This window comes from Stegostoma tigrinum, chromosome 16 (assembly GCF_030684315.1).
Source record: "Stegostoma tigrinum isolate sSteTig4 chromosome 16, sSteTig4.hap1, whole genome shotgun sequence".
Taxonomy (NCBI): Eukaryota; Metazoa; Chordata; class Chondrichthyes; order Orectolobiformes; family Stegostomatidae; genus Stegostoma; species Stegostoma tigrinum.
In genome coordinates this window covers 4,045,296-4,065,449 of record NC_081369.1, presented here as the reverse complement: position 1 = coordinate 4,065,449, position 20,154 = coordinate 4,045,296, and the positions used below count along the sequence as shown (strand labels likewise).

The 20,154-nt window shown below is 42.4% G+C and overlaps 1 protein-coding gene across 1 annotated transcript in view; it reads left to right on the top strand.

The window, feature by feature from the left end:
• hydin (HYDIN axonemal central pair apparatus protein) overlaps positions 1-20,154 on the top strand; it is a 654,146-nt gene that overhangs the window by 590 nt on the left and 633,402 nt on the right. Inside the window, exons 2-3 of the mRNA XM_059651568.1 lie at positions 1,755-1,913; positions 19,633-19,758. Of these exons, the coding sequence (XP_059507551.1) occupies positions 1,782-1,913; positions 19,633-19,758 (258 nt within the window). The 5' untranslated portion in view covers positions 1,755-1,781. The remainder of the gene's footprint in view (positions 1-1,754; positions 1,914-19,632; positions 19,759-20,154) is intronic.

Here is a 20,154-nt window from a genome sequence, read left to right as displayed (position 1 = left end):
AGATGATGTCCGATGATCAGAATAGACACAATGGGCTGAAGGGCGTTTTTCCATGCTGTGAAATCTGTATGACTATTATTTCACATGCAGGATATGGGTATCACTGGCTGGACCAGCCTTTATTGCCCAACTTCCCCTGGAGAAGAGGGCGGTGAATTTCCTTCTGGAACTGCTGCAGTCCTTGGGATGTGTGCACACCTATGTGCTGTTTGAGAGGGAGTTTTGACTCAACAATGGTGAAGGAATGGTGAAAGAATTCCAAGCCTTGGAGGGAAATTTGCAGGTGGTCACCCTTGTCCTTCTTGATGGTAGAGGACATGGGTGTCAACACAGTGGGAGTTTTGGTGAAATACTGCAATGCATCTTATCCAGAGAGTGGTGGAGGTAGGGTTCATAAAATATTTTTAGGGCATAGGTGGATAGATTGTTGGCTAACAAGCAAGTCAAAGAGTATTGGCATAGGTGGGAATATGAAATTGAAGCCGCAATCAATTAAGCTGAATCCTTACGGAATGGTGGAGCACAGGTTGAATATTCTACTCCAGCTCCTAATTCATATGTCTGTGTATGGACATTGTCATTTGCAGTGATTTTATCTGAAGAGTATTGACAAAGAGAGTATAGATTTAATTTCACGTTATTTTCTGATTAAATTTTACTGTTTCTTCTAGACGCATAAAATGTCGATACTTTTTATCGATATAAGAAACAAATTACCAGTTTATCTCAAGGTGCAGAAAATTCAGTGGCTGTAGCAGTGGTTACTTTTACTGTCATCGATGAGGAATGAGAAGCTAAGCTAAGATTCCCAATCAGTTGTTGCTATGCAATCTGCATCCTCTGTGAGAGACAGTGAAATAGCACGTTCTTATCGTCATTTTAAAATATACATCTTTTTATTATCATTTTCAAACAAGAAATGCAGAACACATAAATTTCCAAGCAATATTTCCACACTGCTTTTGGTATCAGATTTTTTTAAAGAAAAACATGCTTCTTTGCAGCAGGGATAGATGAATATTGAAGAAGAAAGAAATTTGAGAAGGTAAGCGTCAGAGTGTGCAAGAGAATAGACAATCTGTGAAATAGGAAAATTGAAGGCTGCTGTTGTCTGTAGGACCCTGGTATACTAGAAGCAGTCTGTGCCACTAAAGTTGGTGAACGATACAAAACAATTCACTCGAGACAACCTGCTGCACACTCCGACAAGATATTCCAATCTGACCTAGCCCCATTTTCCAGCACTTGACCCATATTCCTCTAAACCCTTCCTATTCATGTACCCATCCAGATTCCTTTCAAATAATGTAAGTTTACCTGTTTCCACCACTTCTTCTGGCAGCTCGCTCCATACATGCACCATTCTCTGTGAGAAAATGTTACTACTCGGGTCCTTTTTAAATCTTTCCCCTTTCACCTTAAACCTATGCCCTCTAGTTTTGAACTCTGCTTTTTCTCCACAAATGCTGGCCGACCTGCTGAATTTCTCCGTTATTTTTTGTTTTTATTTCATACCTTCAGCACTGTATCACTGACAAAAGATTTCTATTGACAATTTCATTCACTTTGGGAAAAAGAAACAGCAATGTTTACAAATGCACAGAGAGATAGGAGCTTGAACCATGTTAAGCATGCTACAATTTACTGCAGTGATTTTGCAGTAGGGAAGAGAAACATCATCTTGGGATCCTTTCCCTTGTACAGCACAATATTTGACTTACAGTTGTACTGACTTTTCTTTTATTGTCTTGCAGTGAAGCTGAATATTTCTGAAGCAATTAATGGCTGCTAGCAATGTGGAATCATCTGATCGAGCAATACAGAACACCTTCAAATTGCCAGAAGGATTTAAGAGCAAAGTGGTGGATGCTGGCAATCCAAAATTGGTCAAAAAAGAGGAGAAAAATGTTAAGGTATGAATGAAATTGAATGCTCTAATCCTAAGGTTATAAATACTAGACTATCGTCTTTCACCTTCAGCCTGGAACTCCTCCTCAGGCTAACTTCAGACTTCTGCTGAAACTGGAATCTTTGATGTCCATGTTTTGGGTCAGTCACAGAAGCTGTCTACCTGGAACTCCCCCAACAGCCTTTGCTATCTTGCATTTGGAACACTCACAGTTTTGAATACTGTTAAGTTTCCTGCTCCTGAATTTGGTAATGGCTTCTGAACAGAAAGAGGGTATTATATCTTAACTTTGACATCTTTCTCTATTGACAGTTCTCGTTGTTACCATTCTCTGTTTCCCTGACCTCTGTTGCCTAAATATCACTGACCAGTTGTCTTGTGCCAAGTTATCCCCTCGTTGGACTGCTGTTTCTCCACTACCATATATTGTTGTGCTTGAACTTTAGTTGTTTCAGTCCTACTCCAGTCCCCACCCACAAAGCTTTCTCCAATGTCAATGACATCTTTGACGCCACTTCCTTCTCTCTTCTAGAATTGGAAATGTTTATCTATTTTACTTACAGTTACCATCCTGCTTTCACCTTCATCTGATCCATCGCTGACTTCTCCCTTCCCTTCCTCGACATCTCTGTTTCAATTTCTGGGGCTAGACTGGCCATCAGTACCCATTACAAACCTACCCACTCCCACAGTTGCCTTGACTATACATCCTCACCCTCTGGTTCCTGTATAGACTCTATTCCATTCTTCCCGTTCCTCCATCTCTCTCGCATCTGATTCTGACAACTTCCATAAGGAGGCATCCGAAATGTTCACCTTCTTCCTCAACCAAAGATTCCCCAGCACCATAATTGATAGGGTCCTCATTTTGGCCGTGACTGCTTCCTCTGTCACAAAAGCGATAGGCTCCCCTTGTCTTCACCTACTATCCTACCATATCTACATCCAAAAACAGAAGACAGGTGACACCAGGTTATAGTCCCAACAGATTGATTTGAAGTCGAAGTCACACTCACCTAATGAAGGAGCAACACTCTGAAAGCTGGTGATTTCAAATGAACTTGTTGGATTATAACCTGGTGTCATGTGACCTGTGACTGTTCACCCCAGTCCAACACCGGCACCTCCACATCACGTCCAGAGGGTTGTTAGCTGCCATTTCTGCCACTTCCAGTGGGATGCCACCACCAAACACCCTCCCTTCTCTTATAGCTTGCTGCAAGGACCGTTCCCTCTGGGACAGACTGCTCCACCTCTCCTTCACTCTCAATACGACCCCACAGCATCTCTCCCTGCCATTCAGAAGGTGTAACACCTGCTTGTTTATTTCCTCCCACATCACTATCCACAGCCGCAAACACACATTCCAGGTGAAGCAGCGCTTTACCTCCACCTCACTCAATCTAGACTGCTGTATTAACTGCGTATAATGTGGTCATCTCTACGTTGGGGAAAAGAAGCATAGTTTTGTTCAGTCCACAAAAAAAGACCCTGAGCTTCCGGTTCCTTGACACTTCAACACACCGTGTTCCCTAGCCAACATCTCTGTCTCAGACTTGCTGCAGTGCTCCAGCGAAGCACAGCGCAAGCTGGCAGAACAGTACCTCATTTTCTACTTGGGAATCCTGCAGTCTTCTGGACTTAATGTTGAGTTCAACAATTTTAAGGCTTTTCCCCAATCTCACACACTAGACCTTGGCATCACATGGGTTTCTGCCATACACTACCCATTGTCAGTCACTAATATCCCCACTAGCAGCTATTCATTCTGCCAGAATGACCTTTAGCCACTCCTTTGTCTGTCTAACTGTTTTTCACTCCCTTTGGTCTCTATCTCTACTATTGTTTTATTTTCCCCTCCCTTTCACCCCATCGACTGTGTGAAAACCACCCTTTACCTAGCTGCGGTCAGTTTTGAAGAAGGGTCACTGGTCCTGACTTGTTAACTCTGATTTCTCTCCACAGAGTCTACCAGACCTGCTGAGATTTTCCTGCAATTTCTGTTATGGCTCTGCTGATTGGACAGAGCGAAAGTATTTTTCTGACTCTGGAAGATGACACTCAAGTAGCCTTACTGTTCCTGATATTCCTACACGATTCATATTCTCTGAAGTTAATGTCTTAAGCTTTCTTCCCATCCCAGTCACTCCATCCCCAACCAACAACATAGTTGTTGTTCTTGAATCAGCAATTCACCATCTGTAACTTTGTAATGATAATAAACAAATTAGCATCCTAGACCTGACTTAAACCTGGTGCACTGCTGGAGGTTATTTTCTCCTCACCTAAATTGCTGTGCTTGGCTTTTCATTCTGTCATTTCCTCTGCTCCTCAAGTGTTCATGCCTGAACAGATCACCTATAATGTGCTCCTATCATAAGTTGGTGTTTTAGAAAAGTTGCATAGAATGTAACCAAAAGTTGGAGTTCTTGGTTTTGATGATAGGTTGAAAAAGTTAAGATTGTTTGTGGGATTGGAGAAGATATGATTGAATAAAACTGAATTTTAAAATGAAAATATTCGATGCAAACTGATGAGGATTTTTAAATGAATAGAGATGGTTAGACTAGAGATTCTGCAAATACATGCAATGGATTTTTATTCTAAACTTTGATTGAATATCATGAAGGATCAGTGAACATTTATTGAAAAGCTTTCTCCCTGTCTCTACTAGTCAACAATTCTTTTAACCTGTGCCATGTTACCCCAGTGGCACTCCAACATTAGCATTGCAATTTTGTTTTTTGGGCTGGGGCATACAAACAACTTTAACCCTGAAGGGAGAAGTTCTCTGGGTAAACACTGATCAACAGGTAGAAATAAGCAGTCTCTTAATTCTGACATACATGCTGTGTTTAATGTTTATGCAGACTGTTAACTAAGTAAGTTGCATACACTCCCACAACTGATATTATGAAAGCATGCCATATTGTGGTGTTTTGATTATCTATGTTTTACATTTATTAATTCCCACCCACCTAAATTTTAAATGGGGAAAATTAACACCATTATTTTTGCCTGTGAATTTTTTGAAGTGTACTGAATATCCTCTCAGTTGGGGTCGGTTTGACTTCAGTGAAGTTTTTACAGAGAGGTATTTTGTTGTGTTGATAACACCTTGAGGCATTCATCAAAGCTGGTTACCAAATAGAGCTCCAAATGAAGAAGAAGGTCAGAGGATAATGGAGAGAGATAATGGGAACTGCAGATGCTGGATTATCCAAGATAACAAAGTGTGGAGCTGGATGTACACAGTAGGCAAGCAGCATCTTAGCTTTTGTGCTCCTAAGATGCTGCTTGGTCAGAGGATAATGATGTCTTTTGATAATGTTAGTTTGGTAAATTGTGGTGCAGTAGAAACTAAACTGTGGGCTGAGACATTTCAACATAACTGAAAACAGATGTAGAAATTGTTTTTAGCCTCTCAAAAATAATGTTGGTTGAATCCATGGAACCTTCTATGAAAATATTTTAGTTATTGCTTGATCTATACAAATATTGCCCCAGATATTCTGATTGTCAGAGAGTCATTGTAGCAGCGTTTTTGGAGATATGTGTGAGAGTTTGCAGAATCCCCAATTCAGCTGACTGTTTGGGAAAATTAATTTTCCAATGGTCAATTCACCCTAATCTGGAACCCCCGGAAAGAGTGCATTAAAGTTGGACAATTGAGGGGGTTCTGACTTAATTAGGCCTAACAGCTACCCAAGAAAAATAGAGAATTACAAACCATCTCTAATTCTTAAGAAACTTTTCAACAGATCCCCAAATCACCTCTGACTCTGACCGACCTCTCTCATCATGTGGTCCGATGCTGGGGGGAATTATAATCTGATGTGACACCGCTGGACCTGACCCTGCTAGATCCGAACATCCCCTCCTCCAGCCTCATGCAACCTTTCTGCATCCGCTGACCTGCAGGACCATGACATTCACCCGTACGAGTGCACACGCACTCACCCTCATGTCCATACTCCCCACCACTGACTCTTTGGACCTGACCCGTCCATGGTACATTACTTGCATCACCCACCTGCCACCTTACAGCATTAGTCGTTATGTTACTTGTTGCAGGTTCATGCCTTAATTATCCAAGTTTATTGGTTCCTATTTATTTGGTTTGGAGGTGACGTAATCTCCATGTTTAGGTCTAAAGTAACTTTGAGTAATGTTTCATAAAATCTACTTTGGTGATTGCAAGCTAACATGGTTCATTATTTTACAAAAGCATTACATTTGTTGCCACGTTACCTGTTTTAAATATGATTTCCAAGCACGCTTCACTTTGCATAAAGCTGCAATTTATCTGACGTCATGGTGATAGAAGATAAGATTCAGGCAGTTTAAGTTGCCTGCCTGGAATTAGAAATGATTTGAATAAATCAATTTTCAGTCAAACTATCATTGTCCAGAAAGAAGTATAAGCCAAATTAATGTCAGTATTGCCTCATCCTGGTTTTCCTTTTAACTCTATCTATCAGTGGCTGTGCTGTATTGTGCTGGTATTTCTTTTTAATCTTTATTCTTTCATGAGATCTGGGCATTGCTGACAAGGCTTGCATTTATTGCCCAACCTAATTACCCTTGAACTGAGTAGATTATTAGGCCATTTTGGAGGGTAGTTAAGAGTCAACCCAATTCAGTGAGTCTGGAGTTGCATGTAGACCATATGTGAGCAGCAGATTTCATCTACTGAAGAACATTAATGAACTAGATGGCTTTTAAGAGCCATCACTGATAGTTTCATGGCCTCTGTTACTAAGACTAGCTTTATATTGCAATTTTATTTAAATTCCACTAACTGCCATTGTGACGTTTAAACCTGTATTCCCAGAGTTTAAGGAGTAACACCTGCTCGTTTATTTCCTCCCACCTCAGTATCCACAACCACAAGCACACATTCCAGGTGAAGCAACACTTTACCTCCACCTCACTCAATCTAGACTACTGGATTAACTGTTCATAATGTGGTCTCCTCTACACTGGGGAAAAGAAGCACAGTTCAGTTCTGTCCACAGAAAAAGACCCTGAGCTTCATAATCTCTGTTACTAAGACTAGCTTTATATTACAAGTTTATTAATTTTATTTAAATTCCACTAGCTGCCATTGTGAGGTTTAAACCTGTGTTCCCAGAGTATTAGCCTGAACCTCTGGGTAACCAGACTAGTGACATCGCAATGCTGCCATCTCCCCTAGATCACATGTGGATTTGACTTCACTATATCAAATTTTTGGAATGTATTTTTTAGAATTGAATTTTTAAAATCTTTTTATTTTAGCCTCTTGTTCCTGTAAAAGTGCGCATTATCTATTGCAAATCTTTTCCTCTTTCTGCAATCCTTACCATGTTAAAATTGGTCTCAGTGCACTGTATTGACTTTTAGTTTCGTAGGACCATAACCCTGTGCAACTCGTTGAAAGCAAAATAATTTGGAAGCTGGAAATCTGAAATAAAAACAGAAAGTGTTGGAGAAAATGAGTTCTAAAGAAGTTTCAGAGATAGTAGGAACTGCAGTTGCTGGAGAATCTGAGATAGCAAGTTTTAGAGCTGGATGAACACAGCAGGCCCTGAAGAAGGTTCTAGGCCCAAAACATCAGCCTTTCTGCTCCTCTGATGCTGCTTGGCCTGCTGTGTTCATCCAGCTTTACACCTTGTTATCTCCAAGGAAGTGTCCTACTGGATTTGAAATGTAACTCTGTTTATCTCTCCACAGATGCTGCCAGATCTGCTGAATTTTTCAGCACTTTGTGTTTGTATTACGGTGCAACAGATTATTTCTCTTGATCTTCCAATTTTTGTAGACAAGCCTGCAAACATTCGATGACTGTTTCCTTTTTTATTTGATCTTCTCTTTCATTCTTTCCAGTCTCCTGCACAATGGCTCTTGGTCCTTTACCTCCGTTTCTACTTTTTAAAAAATCACTCCAAATGACAATGGCAACATTTTAAATGGAGTACAAGAACAAGAGTCCTGAAAGTTCACATGCACGCATCTTTGAAGGTGTCAGGACAATTCATTGTTGCAATTTTTGCTTGAAAGCACACAATGCTAGTCACTTTTTTGATGGAGGCTCGGAACACAAAAAAAAGCTATGATAAATATTTCACAAATCATTGGTTAGACTTCAGAGAGGTCTGTGTCCAACAAAGGATAAGGCACTTTAGAAATGATTTCAGAAACTTAAAGACGATGCAGAGGGAATTTGACAGAAGTTTACTAGGGATGGTGGAGCTAATTTTTGGAGCTTTGGAGGAAAGAAAGCTGATGTAAGAGTCAATGGAGGTTTTTCAAATTATGTTGAGTTTTCCAAGAGTTAGTAGTGTGAAACTGTTTGCATTGACTACAGTGTAAGTGACTGAAGAACACAGATATAACATTGGCAAAAATGCCAAATGCAAGAGATTAGATTCCCAACAGTGTGGAAACAGGCCCTTTGGCCCAGCAAGTCCACGCTGCCCCTTGAAGCATCCCACCCAGACCCATCTCCGAACACTACAGGCAATTTAGCATGGCGGATCCACCTAGCCTGCACATCTTTGGACTGTGGAAGGAAACTGGTGCACCTGGAGGAAACCCATGCAGACTCGGGGAGAACGTGCAAACTCCACACAGACAGTCACCCGAGGCTGGAATCGAACCCAGGTCCATGACGCTAGGAGGCTGCCATGCTAACCACTGAGCCACCATGCCACCCACGGTGACATGATGAAGCATGAAAACATTTAGGAAGAAACTTGCATTTAATTATAATGTGATTTCTGGTTACGAATATGCTATACTGATGGATATAATTGAAGAAATTGCTCAAATACACTGTTCTTGCAGTGACTGGAATCAAAGTGTAAAGGATAAGCAATTGCACTAATGGATTATTTTCTCAATGTTTTAGAGTTTGTAGAGTTATTGCATCTGATTATTAGATAAAGAGCTATTGCACCAAACATACCGATGGCTACCATAATTTAAAGTATTTGTTGATAATTATTGCATTATAATTTTGGCTAAACAGCACTTTTACCTGAATAGATGAGACAAAATGTCTTAATTTACCTGGCTAGATATATGAAACAGGTGATTGTTTTCATTAAGCATTTTATTCGTCAAAAGCCTGCTTTGGATGCTTGTCAGCAATAGGGTAATTCAGAAAAGAAGAAGGGGACCTCAAGCAGGCTGTTCTTGTTATGTAGATCATTGCTTGCCAGTACATTGCATCTGTCTCAGACATAACAAAATCTTTTTATTAAGGTGCACATTACTGTGACAATGACAGTTCTTAAAATGTTAAGTGTTTTTGAATGTTGCAAAAGTCTCTTCTCTTTTTTAAAGGCGTACTTATTTCAGATGAATTGTACTTTGTCAATACATTGTATCTCATGATGATACCAAAAGAAATAATTAACAGGGATTTGACGGGCTTCTCCCTTCTCACTCACCACCTGTACTTGTCTTGGTGATAAGCTTTGCCGCGCCCAGATGAATTTTAACTAAATGTTCTGTAAAATATGGTATAAGGAGAAACAGGAAGAGACCATTTGCTTCAGTGAGCTTGTGCTTTTTCTTTCAAAGTTAGTGTCAATCATTGTTCTTTCCCCACCAATTTGCAATTTTATTCAATTCCCTTTCAAAGGTTACAATTTTATCCGTGTCCACCAATATAACAGGCATAGCATTTCAAGACCTAACCACTTGTTGTATAACAAGTGTTCAATTCTTTAGCCAATCACCGAAATCCTTTGGTTATTCTTCAGCCATTGAAATGACTTTTGTTTTATTTATTGCAGCTAAATCCTTGACCATTTTAATCACCTCTTATGAATTATTGTCTTAGACTTCTCATCCTGAAGAAGAATTTGCGACTGCTCCAGTACATCCCCATCCTTGGAACTATTCTGGTAAATCTTATACTCCCCGAAAAATTTCAGTTCCTCATTGGATTCTAGTTTTTTTTAGTGCAGTTTTAACTTCAAATAGTTGCTTTTGTAATCAGAGGCAAAAGGTACAAGTTAAAAAATCCTATGGCCCAGTTTTCTCATTGGTCAATATTTGACTCATTGGTCCTATCTGACACCTCCCACTTGTTTCTATGCTCTTCGAACATCACAGGTTTAGCCTCATCTAACCAACAGTACACCTTGCACCATACCCCCTTGCCCACCTGTACCTGCACTGTACCCTGACCTACATGGTATGTTAACCCTTCACTCTTTCCTACTCGCTGTACCTTTTCAGTGAGGCTTTGGAACTTTTAAGATATGACTCTTGTGCTGTAAAGAGGTGTGTGGCTTCATAGAATCATAGAAGCCCTACAGTGTGGAAGCTGGCCATTCAGCCCATTGAGTCAACACCAACCTCCAAAGACTATCCCACACAGTTTCACCCCCCTCAACCTATCCCTGTAATCCTGCATTTTCCATGGTGAATCCATCTAGTCTGCACATCCCTGGACACTATGGGCAATTTAACATTGCCAGTTCATCTAACTTTGGTGATCCCGATGATCCTAAAATGTGAGGGTTTAGTTGGATTGTACATTTCTGAAGCCTCCCATATTGGAGCTTGAACGCACACATGTGGAGTGTGAATGGAAAGTGGTGTGAGAGCAGCTGACATTGGAGTTTTCTGCTTCTAGATGACTTGGGTCTAACAACTTCAGTAACATTTCCTACCACTTTCAAAGATGCCCATGTTTCTGTGCCCTTGCATAACCTTTAAAAAATTAAATTTAGCTCGTATTATCTCCTCGGTTGTTAATTCAGCCCTTTGAGTTTGTTTTCACCTTGCTTAACAAGAATCCATCCAACTTTATCTTAAAAATATTCAATGTCTCCACCTCTGCCACCTACTCAGGGGTGTTCCAAAATCATACCTTTCTCTGAGAGAAAAATAATTCTTGTTTTTATCCTAAAAAGGTGATCTCTAATTTTAAAAGTTTTGGATTGACCTACAGAGGAAACATCCTTTCCGTATCCACCTTCAGATTCTTTCAGATTTCAATCAATTCACCCTTTTCTCTTCTAGACTCCAGTGGAAATAAACCTAGTCTGTCCAACCTTTCCTCATAACCCAACTCGCTCATTTCAGGTATCGATCTCACCACCTCCAATGCATTTACATCCTTCTTTAAATAAGAAGACCGAAACTGTACATAACTCCAGCCTTCAGCCTTTCCATCTGGATGTAAAATGGCATTGTATTGTGGTCATTGCTGCCTGGAGATGCCTTAACTCTGACGTCACTGATTAATCCTGTTGCGATGCATAATACAAAGTCTTAATAGCGAGTTTTGAGAAGATTTGTAGCTCAGGTTGATGTTCTGGATGTGAGTTTGCTCGCTGAGCTGGAAGGTTAGTTTTCAGACGTTTCGTCACCATTCCAGGTAACATCATCAGTGAGCCTCCGATGAAGCACTGGTGTTATGTCCCGCTTTCTATTTAACTGTTTAGGCTTATACAGATAAATAGAAAGCGGGACATAACACCAGCACTTCATCGGAGGCTCACTGATGATGTTACCTAGAATGGTGACGAAACGTCTGAAAACTAACCTTCCAGCTCAGCGAGCAAACTCACATCCAGAACCAAGTCTTAATGCTTGGCACCAAAACATGCTACTCTATGAAACTATCTTGTAAGTATTCCATGAATTTTGGCTACAACTACTGATCTGGTTTTTCCAGTCTACATGATTGAAGTCACCCAGGATTATTTTTGTCCTATTATCACAAGCAGTCAATATTTGTTTTTGTAAACTTTGTCTCACATTGTGCTTATGGTTAGGGGGCACGTAAAGCACTCCCATTAGTGAGTTTCTTCCCATTATTATTCCTTATTTCTACGCAAACTGATTTTACGTCCTAACCTCCTGAAACAAAGCCATCTCTAATAATTACAAAAATACCCTCAAATCTGAGGTCAGGGCTGGAATCCAGTTGGGTTAGAACAAAGATTTGGACTGGAGCCCATAGTAGGGCTTGACCATCTGGCTGAGGCTGGAATGCCCAGGCAAGGTTACAACTCAAGGGCAAGGATGAAACACAAGGCAGGGCAGGAAATTCTTGACCAGGACTGATCCTCCCGTTCTTGATATAAACTTGGAATTCCTTCTGTACAGTGAGGGTTTGGAGTGAGGTTTTTTTTCTAGAGGATGACGGGTAAAAGCTGTCATCCCAAACCAAGAAAACCTGGACAAAGATGATGCAAGTCGTGAACGGATTACATGAATATGTCCAGGGAGGGAGCATAAAGTGAGACCTGAAAAACAGGCCTTTTTTCTCACTTCCTCCACAAATTGTGGATGTCACTGGCAAGGCTGTCATTGATTTCCCATCCTTAATTGCCCTGAAGAAGGTAGTGGTGAGCTGCTTTCTTGAAATGTTGCAGTCTTTGGTCTATGTTCACCAACAACACTGTATAAGCGTTTCAGGAATTTGATCCAGCAATAGTGAATAAATGGTGATAATTGGCCAAGAAGGATATTGAGTGGTTTGTAGGGCAACTTACAGATTGTGGTGTACCCATGTACCTGCTGCCCTTGTCCTTCCAGGTGGTTGAAGTTATGGGTTTGAAAGATGCTTTTAAGGACTGTTGGTGAGTTACTGGACTTTATTCATTAACAGGATGAGAACATTGCTGGCTAGGCAGCATTTATTGCCTATTCCTAATTGCCCAGAAGGCAATTCAGAGTCAACCACATTACTGTGGGCCTAGAGTCACATGTAGGCTAGACCAGGGAAAGATGGCAGTTTCCTTCCCTAAAGGAAATTAGTGAGCCCGATGAGTTTTTCCAACAAATGACAATAGATTCATAGTCATCATTAGATTCTTAATTCCAGATATTTTATTGAATTCAAATTCCACCATCTACCGTGGTGGTATTTGAACCCAGGCCCCCTGAATGTTATCTGTGTCTCTGCATTAACAGTCCAGTGATAATACCACTCAGCCATTGCGTCCCCTCTGCTAGATGGTACACTGCCTCCACTATGCATTGATAGTGGAGGGAGTAAATGTTTGTGGCTACGATGCTAATCAAGTGTGCTCCTTTGTACTGGATGATGATGAGCACCTTGACTTTTGTTGAAGCTGCACTCACCGAAGTGAGGGGACAGTATTCCACTACACACCTGATTTGTGCCTTGAAGATGATTGAAAGGCTTTGCAGAGACAATGAATGAATTACTCCCCGCAGTATTCGAAGCCCTGACCTGTTCTTGTAGTTGTGACATTTTTCTGGCTGACCCAATTCAATTTTTGGACAATAGTAACCTCCAGCATGTTGATGGTGGAGGATTTAGTGTTGGTAATGCCATTGAAGGTCAAGGAGAGATGGTTAAATTCTCTCATGTTGGACACTTGCATTGCATTGGTGTAATATAAATATTTCTTGCCAGTTTCCAACCCAAGTCTGGATGTTGTCCATCTCTTAGTGTATAGGCTGCTTCAGTATCTGACAGGTTGCCAGCGGTACCAAATATTTTCCAGTTATCAGCTAACAACCCTACTTCTGAACTGATGATCGTGGGAAAATTATTGATCAAGCAGCTGAAGATTCTTGGGGAATAGGACACTAATTGGTGGAATTCTTTCATTGATGACATGGACATTCAACAATCATATCACCAAAAGGTGGAGCAGAAGAGGCCATTTGGCCGTTTCAGTGTCTCCACCATTCAGTGAGGTCATTATTGATCTGGAAATCTGTAACTCTGTTTTTCTACCTTTTACCCATAAACCTTTATCTCTAGCTGATTTTAAATTCAAACCAGATATCGTCCTGCATCAAACTGAGCTTTCCAACAGTTGCAGGCTCTCAAATAAAATCCTGCCCATGGTTTTTGTCATCCTGGTATTTCCTCCCTGCTGTCAAGCTTTTATTGCTCTATGAGTAATATGTCATCAGTTTTACTAAATTGGGCCTACCTCTTCCTGTCCTGTGGCCTTTCCTGTCCTCATGTCTTCTGTTTTGCTGCCCAACCCATCCTGCAGCAAATTCGCTGTCAGTGCCATGAACATTGGGAGGTTGTGACTGCTGCCTATTTTGAAGGGTGGAATTAGGACTTGGAAACAGTTCAGTGTCAGTTTCTTCCTGGGTCACGGGCTGGATATCATTCACAAATTGTTTGTCCACTTGTTTGGATAATATTTTCTGCTTTGGTTTCAGTGAACAAAGTCAGAAATCACATGACACCAGGTTATAGCCCAACAGGTTTATTTGAAATCACACAAGTTTTTGGAGCACAGACCCTTCATCGGATGCAATGAGAAACGAGAGCACACGGACACAGAGTTTGTAGGCAGAGAGATCAAGGGCAGAGAGATCAAAAGATCTTACAACTGGTGCGAGTGGAGTGTCAGATAAAAAAAAGTCCCTGGAGGTGACCAAGAGTGTTAGACGGCGAGTAAAGTCGTTATAAAGTCAATCAGGCAGTGTGATATGAATATGCGAAAGATGACATCACAGATCAGAAACTAAATTGTAGGTGTGAGCCCTTGCTCAGAATCTGTGTCAGTTTCAACCTGGAATCAGGCTGGTTTTATTCCGAAAGCAGGAATTTCTAAGATGCTTCACTCATGGACTGCAACTATAAATTGTGTGTTTTTTGAACAAAATAGAATGTATCTGCAAATAAACTAACATCTTGATTCACCCCATAGATTTGTGTGTGTGAGCTTAGATACACAAGTTCAAATGTTGAATTAACAAGGAAGGTTGATGTTACTTGGAAGAGCCATTGACAGTTGGTACATTTCTGATTGAAAAAATATTGCGGGATAACCAGGCCGGATTTGTTGTTACACAAGACCTTGTGACATTATCGAGATCCTGCTCCCAAGATGTTTTTATTATTTACAGCATTGCATGTTGATTTTAACAGGTTTTATTTTTTTCAAAAACAGCATATTTTGGTGAACTTTACTTTGCATCAGGTGTGAGATTATAGTTGTGACAAATTGATATTTATGTTTTTTTGAGTTTTTGCACCTGGTCAGAAGCTTCCTATGCTGTGCAGTCACAAGGCAGCAAAACTGTGATGTTTTTTCTGTCTGGAGGCATGATACACTGCTTTAAAATCTGACTTGATGCCCTTAAAGAACCAGTTGATATCTATATATTGGCTTAGCCAGAAAATTAATTTGTTGAACTTGGCAAATTCCGGGTACTGGTGATAATGGGAACTGCAGATGCTGGAGAATCCAAGATAATAAAGTGTGATAATAAAATGTGAGGCTGGATGAACACAGCAGGCCCAGCAGCATCTCAGGAGCACAAAAGCTGACGTTTCGGGCCTAGACCCTTCATCAGAGAGGGGGATGAGGAGAGTACAGGTGGGGAGGTAGGAAGGGGTTAGGGTAGGGTTAGAATTCCCTGGCCCCCAACACCTCATTTTCACCATGGACAACCAGTCCCTAAATACCTGTATTCCGCATGCAGATGGCCTCAAGGCCCTCCGCTTCTTCCTGTCCCGCAGGCCCGACCAGTCCCCCTCCACCGACATCCTCATCCGCATAGCCAAACTCGTCCTCACCCTCAACAACTTCTCTTTCGATTCCTCCCACTTCCTACAGACAAAGGGGGTGGCCATGGGCACCCGCATGGGCCCCAGCTATGCCTGCCTCTTTGTAGGTTACGTGGAACAGTCCCTCTTCTGCACCTACACAGGCCCCAAACCCCACCTCTTCCTCCGTTACATTGATGACTGTATCGGCGCCGCCTCTTGCTCCCCAGAGGAGCTCGAACAGTTCATCCACTTCACCAACACCTTCCACCCAACCTTCAGTTCACCTGGGCCATCTCCAGCACATTTCTCACCTTCCTGGACCTCTCAGTCTCCATCTCAGGTAACCAGCTTGTAACTGATGTCCATTTCAAGCCCACTGACTCCCACAGCTACCTAGAATACACCTCCTCCCACCCACCCTCCTGCAAAAATTCCATCCCCCTATTCCCAATTCTTCCGCCTCCACCACATCTGCTTCCAAGATGAGGCATTTCACTCCCGCACATCCCAGATGCCCAAGTTCTTCAAGGACCGCAACTTTCCCCCCACAGTGGTCGAAAACGCCCTTGACCGCATCTCCCGCAACACATCCTTCACACCCTGTCCCCGCCACAACCGCCCCAAGAGGATCCCCCTCGTTCTCACACACCACCCCACCAACCTCTGGATACAACGCATCATCCTCCGACACTTCCGCCATCCACAATCCGACCCCACCACCCAAGACATTTTTCCATCCCCACCCTTGTCTGGCTTCTGGAGAGACCACTCTCTCTGTGACTCCCTTGTTCGCTCCACACTGCCCTCCAACCCCACCACACCCGGCACCTTCCCCTGCAACCGCAGGAAATGCTACACATGCCCCCACGCCTTCTCCGTCACTCCTATCCCAGGCCCCAAGATGACTTTCCATATTAAGTAGAGGTTCACCTGCACATCTGCCAAAGTGGTATACTGTATCCATTGTACCTGGTGTGGCTTCCTCTACATTGGGGAAACCAAGTGGAGGCTTGGAGACCGCTTTGCAGAACACCTCCTCTCGGTTCGCAATAAACAACTGCACCTCCCAGTCGCGAACCATTTCAACTCGCCCTCCCATTCTTTAGATGACATGTCCATCATGGGCCTCCTGCACTGCCACAATGATGCCACCCGAAGGTTGCAGGAACAGCTACTCATATTCCGCTTGGGAACCCTGCAGCCCAATGGTATCAATGTGGACTTCACCAGCTTCAAAATCTCCCCTTCCCCCACCGCATCCCAAAACCAGCCCAGTTCGCCCCCTCCCCCCACTGCACCACACAACAAGCCCAGCTCTTCCCCTCCCCCTACTGCACCCCAAAACCAGCCCACCCTGTCTCTGCCTCCCTAACCTGTTCTTCCTCTCACCCATCCCTTCCTCCCACCCCAAGCCACACCTCCATTTCCTACCTACTAACCTCATCCCACCTCCTTGACCTGTCTGTCTTCCTTGGACTGACCTATCCCCTCCCTACCTCCCCACCTATACTCTCCTCTCCACCTATCTTCTTTTCTCTCCATCTTTGGCCCGCCTCCCCCTCTGTCTCTATTTATTCCAGAACCCTCACCCATCCCCCTCTCTGATGAAGGGTCTAGGCCCGAAACGTCAGCTTTTGTTCTCCTGAGATGCTGCTGGGCCTGCTGTGTTCATCCAGCTTCACACTTTATTACCTTAAATTCCAAGTACTGATTGTTCTTAACTTCTCACAAACAGATTGAATTTTCTAGGGTAACAGCTGTAATGTGTAGTAATTAGACAAAGTTAAAAAAGTTTTTTTGAAGTCGTAGTTTGTAGATTTAAAACTGAGATGAGGAGGAATTACTTCAGTGTGGAACTTGCTAGTGTGCATAGGGACAGGATTAACTTGCATTTGGCAAAGAATGGACTTATCAGGGAGAATCAACACGGCTTTGGGCAGGGAAAATCTTGTTGCACAAATTTGATTGTGTTTTTTGAGTGACAAAAATGCTTGATGAAGGTAGGACAGTGGATATTATCTACATGGACCTTACTGAAGCATTTAACATGGTAGATTGGTCCAGAAAACTACGTCACATGGGATCAAGTGTGACACATCCGGGCAAATATGAGGTGATGCAAGAGGACAGCTCTAGAGTGGTTGTAAAAGAGGTTTACTAAGATGCTAAGATAATAAAATGTGAGGCTGGATGAACACAGCAGGCCAAGCAGCATCTCAGGAGCACAAAAGCTGACGTTTCGGGCCTAGACCCTTCATCAGAGAGGGGGTTGGGGGGAGGGAACTGGAATAAATAGGGAGAGAGGGGGAGGCGGACCGAAGATGGAGAGTAAAGAAGATAGGTGGAGAGGGTGTAGGTGGGGAGGTAGGGAGGGGATAGGTCAGTCCAGGGAAGACGGACAGGTCAAGGAGGTGGGACGAGGTTAGTAGGTAGCTGGGGGTGCGGCTTGGGGTGGGAGGAAGGGATGGGTGAGAGGAAGAACCGGTTAGGGAGGCAGAGACAGGTGGGACTGGTTTTGGGATGCAGTGGGTGGGGGGGAAGAGCTGGGCTGGTTGTGTGGTGCAGTGGGGGGAGGGGATGAACTGGGCTGGTTTAGGGATGCAGTGGGGGAAGGGGAGATTTTGAAACTGGTGAAGTCCACATTGATACCATATGGCTGCAGGGTTCCCAGGCGGAATATGAGTTGCTGACTCCCACAGCTACCTAGAATACACCTCCTCCCACCCACCCTCCTGCAAAAATTCCATCCCCTATTCCCAATTCCTCCGCCTCCGCCGCATCTGCTCCCACGATAAGACATTCGCAAACCATTTCCACTCCCCCTCCCATTCTCTTGATGACCCATTATCTCCTTTACTAAGATGCTGCCTTGATTGGAGTGTATTAGCTAGAAGGACAGATTGTTTTCGTAATAGTTTCGGAGGCTGAGGGAGACCTGTTAGAAGTATATAAAATTACAAGAGGCATGGATTTGGTAGATAATCAGAGTCTTTTTTTTCCCCAGGGTAGAAATGTCAGTTACGAGGAGACATAGGTTTAAAGTGAGAGGGGAAAAGTTTAAAGGAGATTTGCAAGGCAAGTTTTTTACACAGAGGGTGATAGGTGCATGGAACATGCTGCTGGAGGAGGTGGTAGAAACAGATACGATAGCAAAGTTTTTAAGATGAATTTAAACAGACACTTTGAACAAAGCAGAAATAGAAGGATACAAAGCATGTACATACCATTTCTGAAGAAGGGTCTCGACCCGAAACATCAGCTTTCCTGCTCCTCTGATGTTGCTTGGCCTGCTGTGTTCTTCTAGTTCTACATCTTGTTATCTCAGATTCTGTAGCATCGGCAGTTCCTACTATCTTTATGTGCAGATGGGATCAGTTTAGAGTGACACTGTGGTCCTCCTGACTCCCCAAAGCCTGTCCACCATCTACAGGGAGTGCGAATGGAATACTTTTCACCTGCCGAATGGTTGCAGCATTAACAAAACTCAAAAAAATTTGGAACAATCCAGGACAAAGCAGTCCACTTGATTAGAACCACATCATCAAACATCCACTCCCTTCATTACTAATGCTCAGTAGCGGCAGTGTGCACTTTCTACAGGGGATGCACTGCAGAGACTCAGCATAGATCCTTAGACAACAACTTGAAAACTCACAACCACTTCCAGCTCGAAGGACAAGGGCAGCAGATACATGGGACACCACCACCTGCAAGTTCCAAGCCACTCATTGTCCTGACTTGGAAATATATTGCCATTCCTGCACTATCGCTGGGTCAAAATCCTGGAGTTGCTTCTCTAAAGGCATTGTGGGTCAACCTACAGCATGTGGACTGAAGTAGTTCAAGAAGCTCGGTCACCACCACCTTTTCAAGGGCAACTGGGGATGGGCAATAAATGCTGGCTAGCCATGTCTATGTCCCATGAGTGAGTTAAAAAAATAAGATGGCAGGTTGAAAGGCCAGTTTCTGTGTTGTATTGTTCTTATGTTCAGTGTTATATTTAGTGGATATATGAACATTGAATACATTTGAAGAGGAGATAGACAGATTTTTAATTAGTAATAGATTGAAGGGTAATGGAGAGCAGGCAGGGAAAGTGGAGTTGAAGCTGAGATGAGATCAGCCCTAAACATATCAAAGAGTGAAGGAGGGGCTGAATTTCCTCTTGCTGTTCCTAGTTTTTAATGTTTGTAAATAATATGATTTTTGTTTTTTCTTTCAGTTGACTCCCTCGGCATTCATGAAGGAAATGTCCCTAGACACAAAACAGAGATTAGCGAATACTCATGAGATGTATCTTCCTTCTGTTACTGAGCTTCTAGACATGACTGAAACCACACTCCAGAAGGTACACTCCATTATTACCACCAAATTTTCCAATTGATTGAAAAAAAATCCTGTATTCATAGTGAAACCAATTTCTTTAACTTTTATCCTAAAGAATTAAGTTTATGTAGTTAATTTACTTACAAAAATTATGTGTTTCATTAAACTAGGATTAACCTGCACTATGTCGGATCTGTTGGTACAATATAACTATGATAGTAGTGCCTAGCATCGGAGGTTAAATTATTTAGATTGCTTTTGGGAACAGGGAGAATTATGAAATGATGCACGGTCTGAAACATGTGTGAATCTCTCTTAAAGCTGCAAAATTAATTCCTACTGAAATTAGTATGGGGAACTAGGAAGTTCAGCTCATGCATGCACTAGAATAAGTGTGGCTTATCGCATTTGGCCCTGT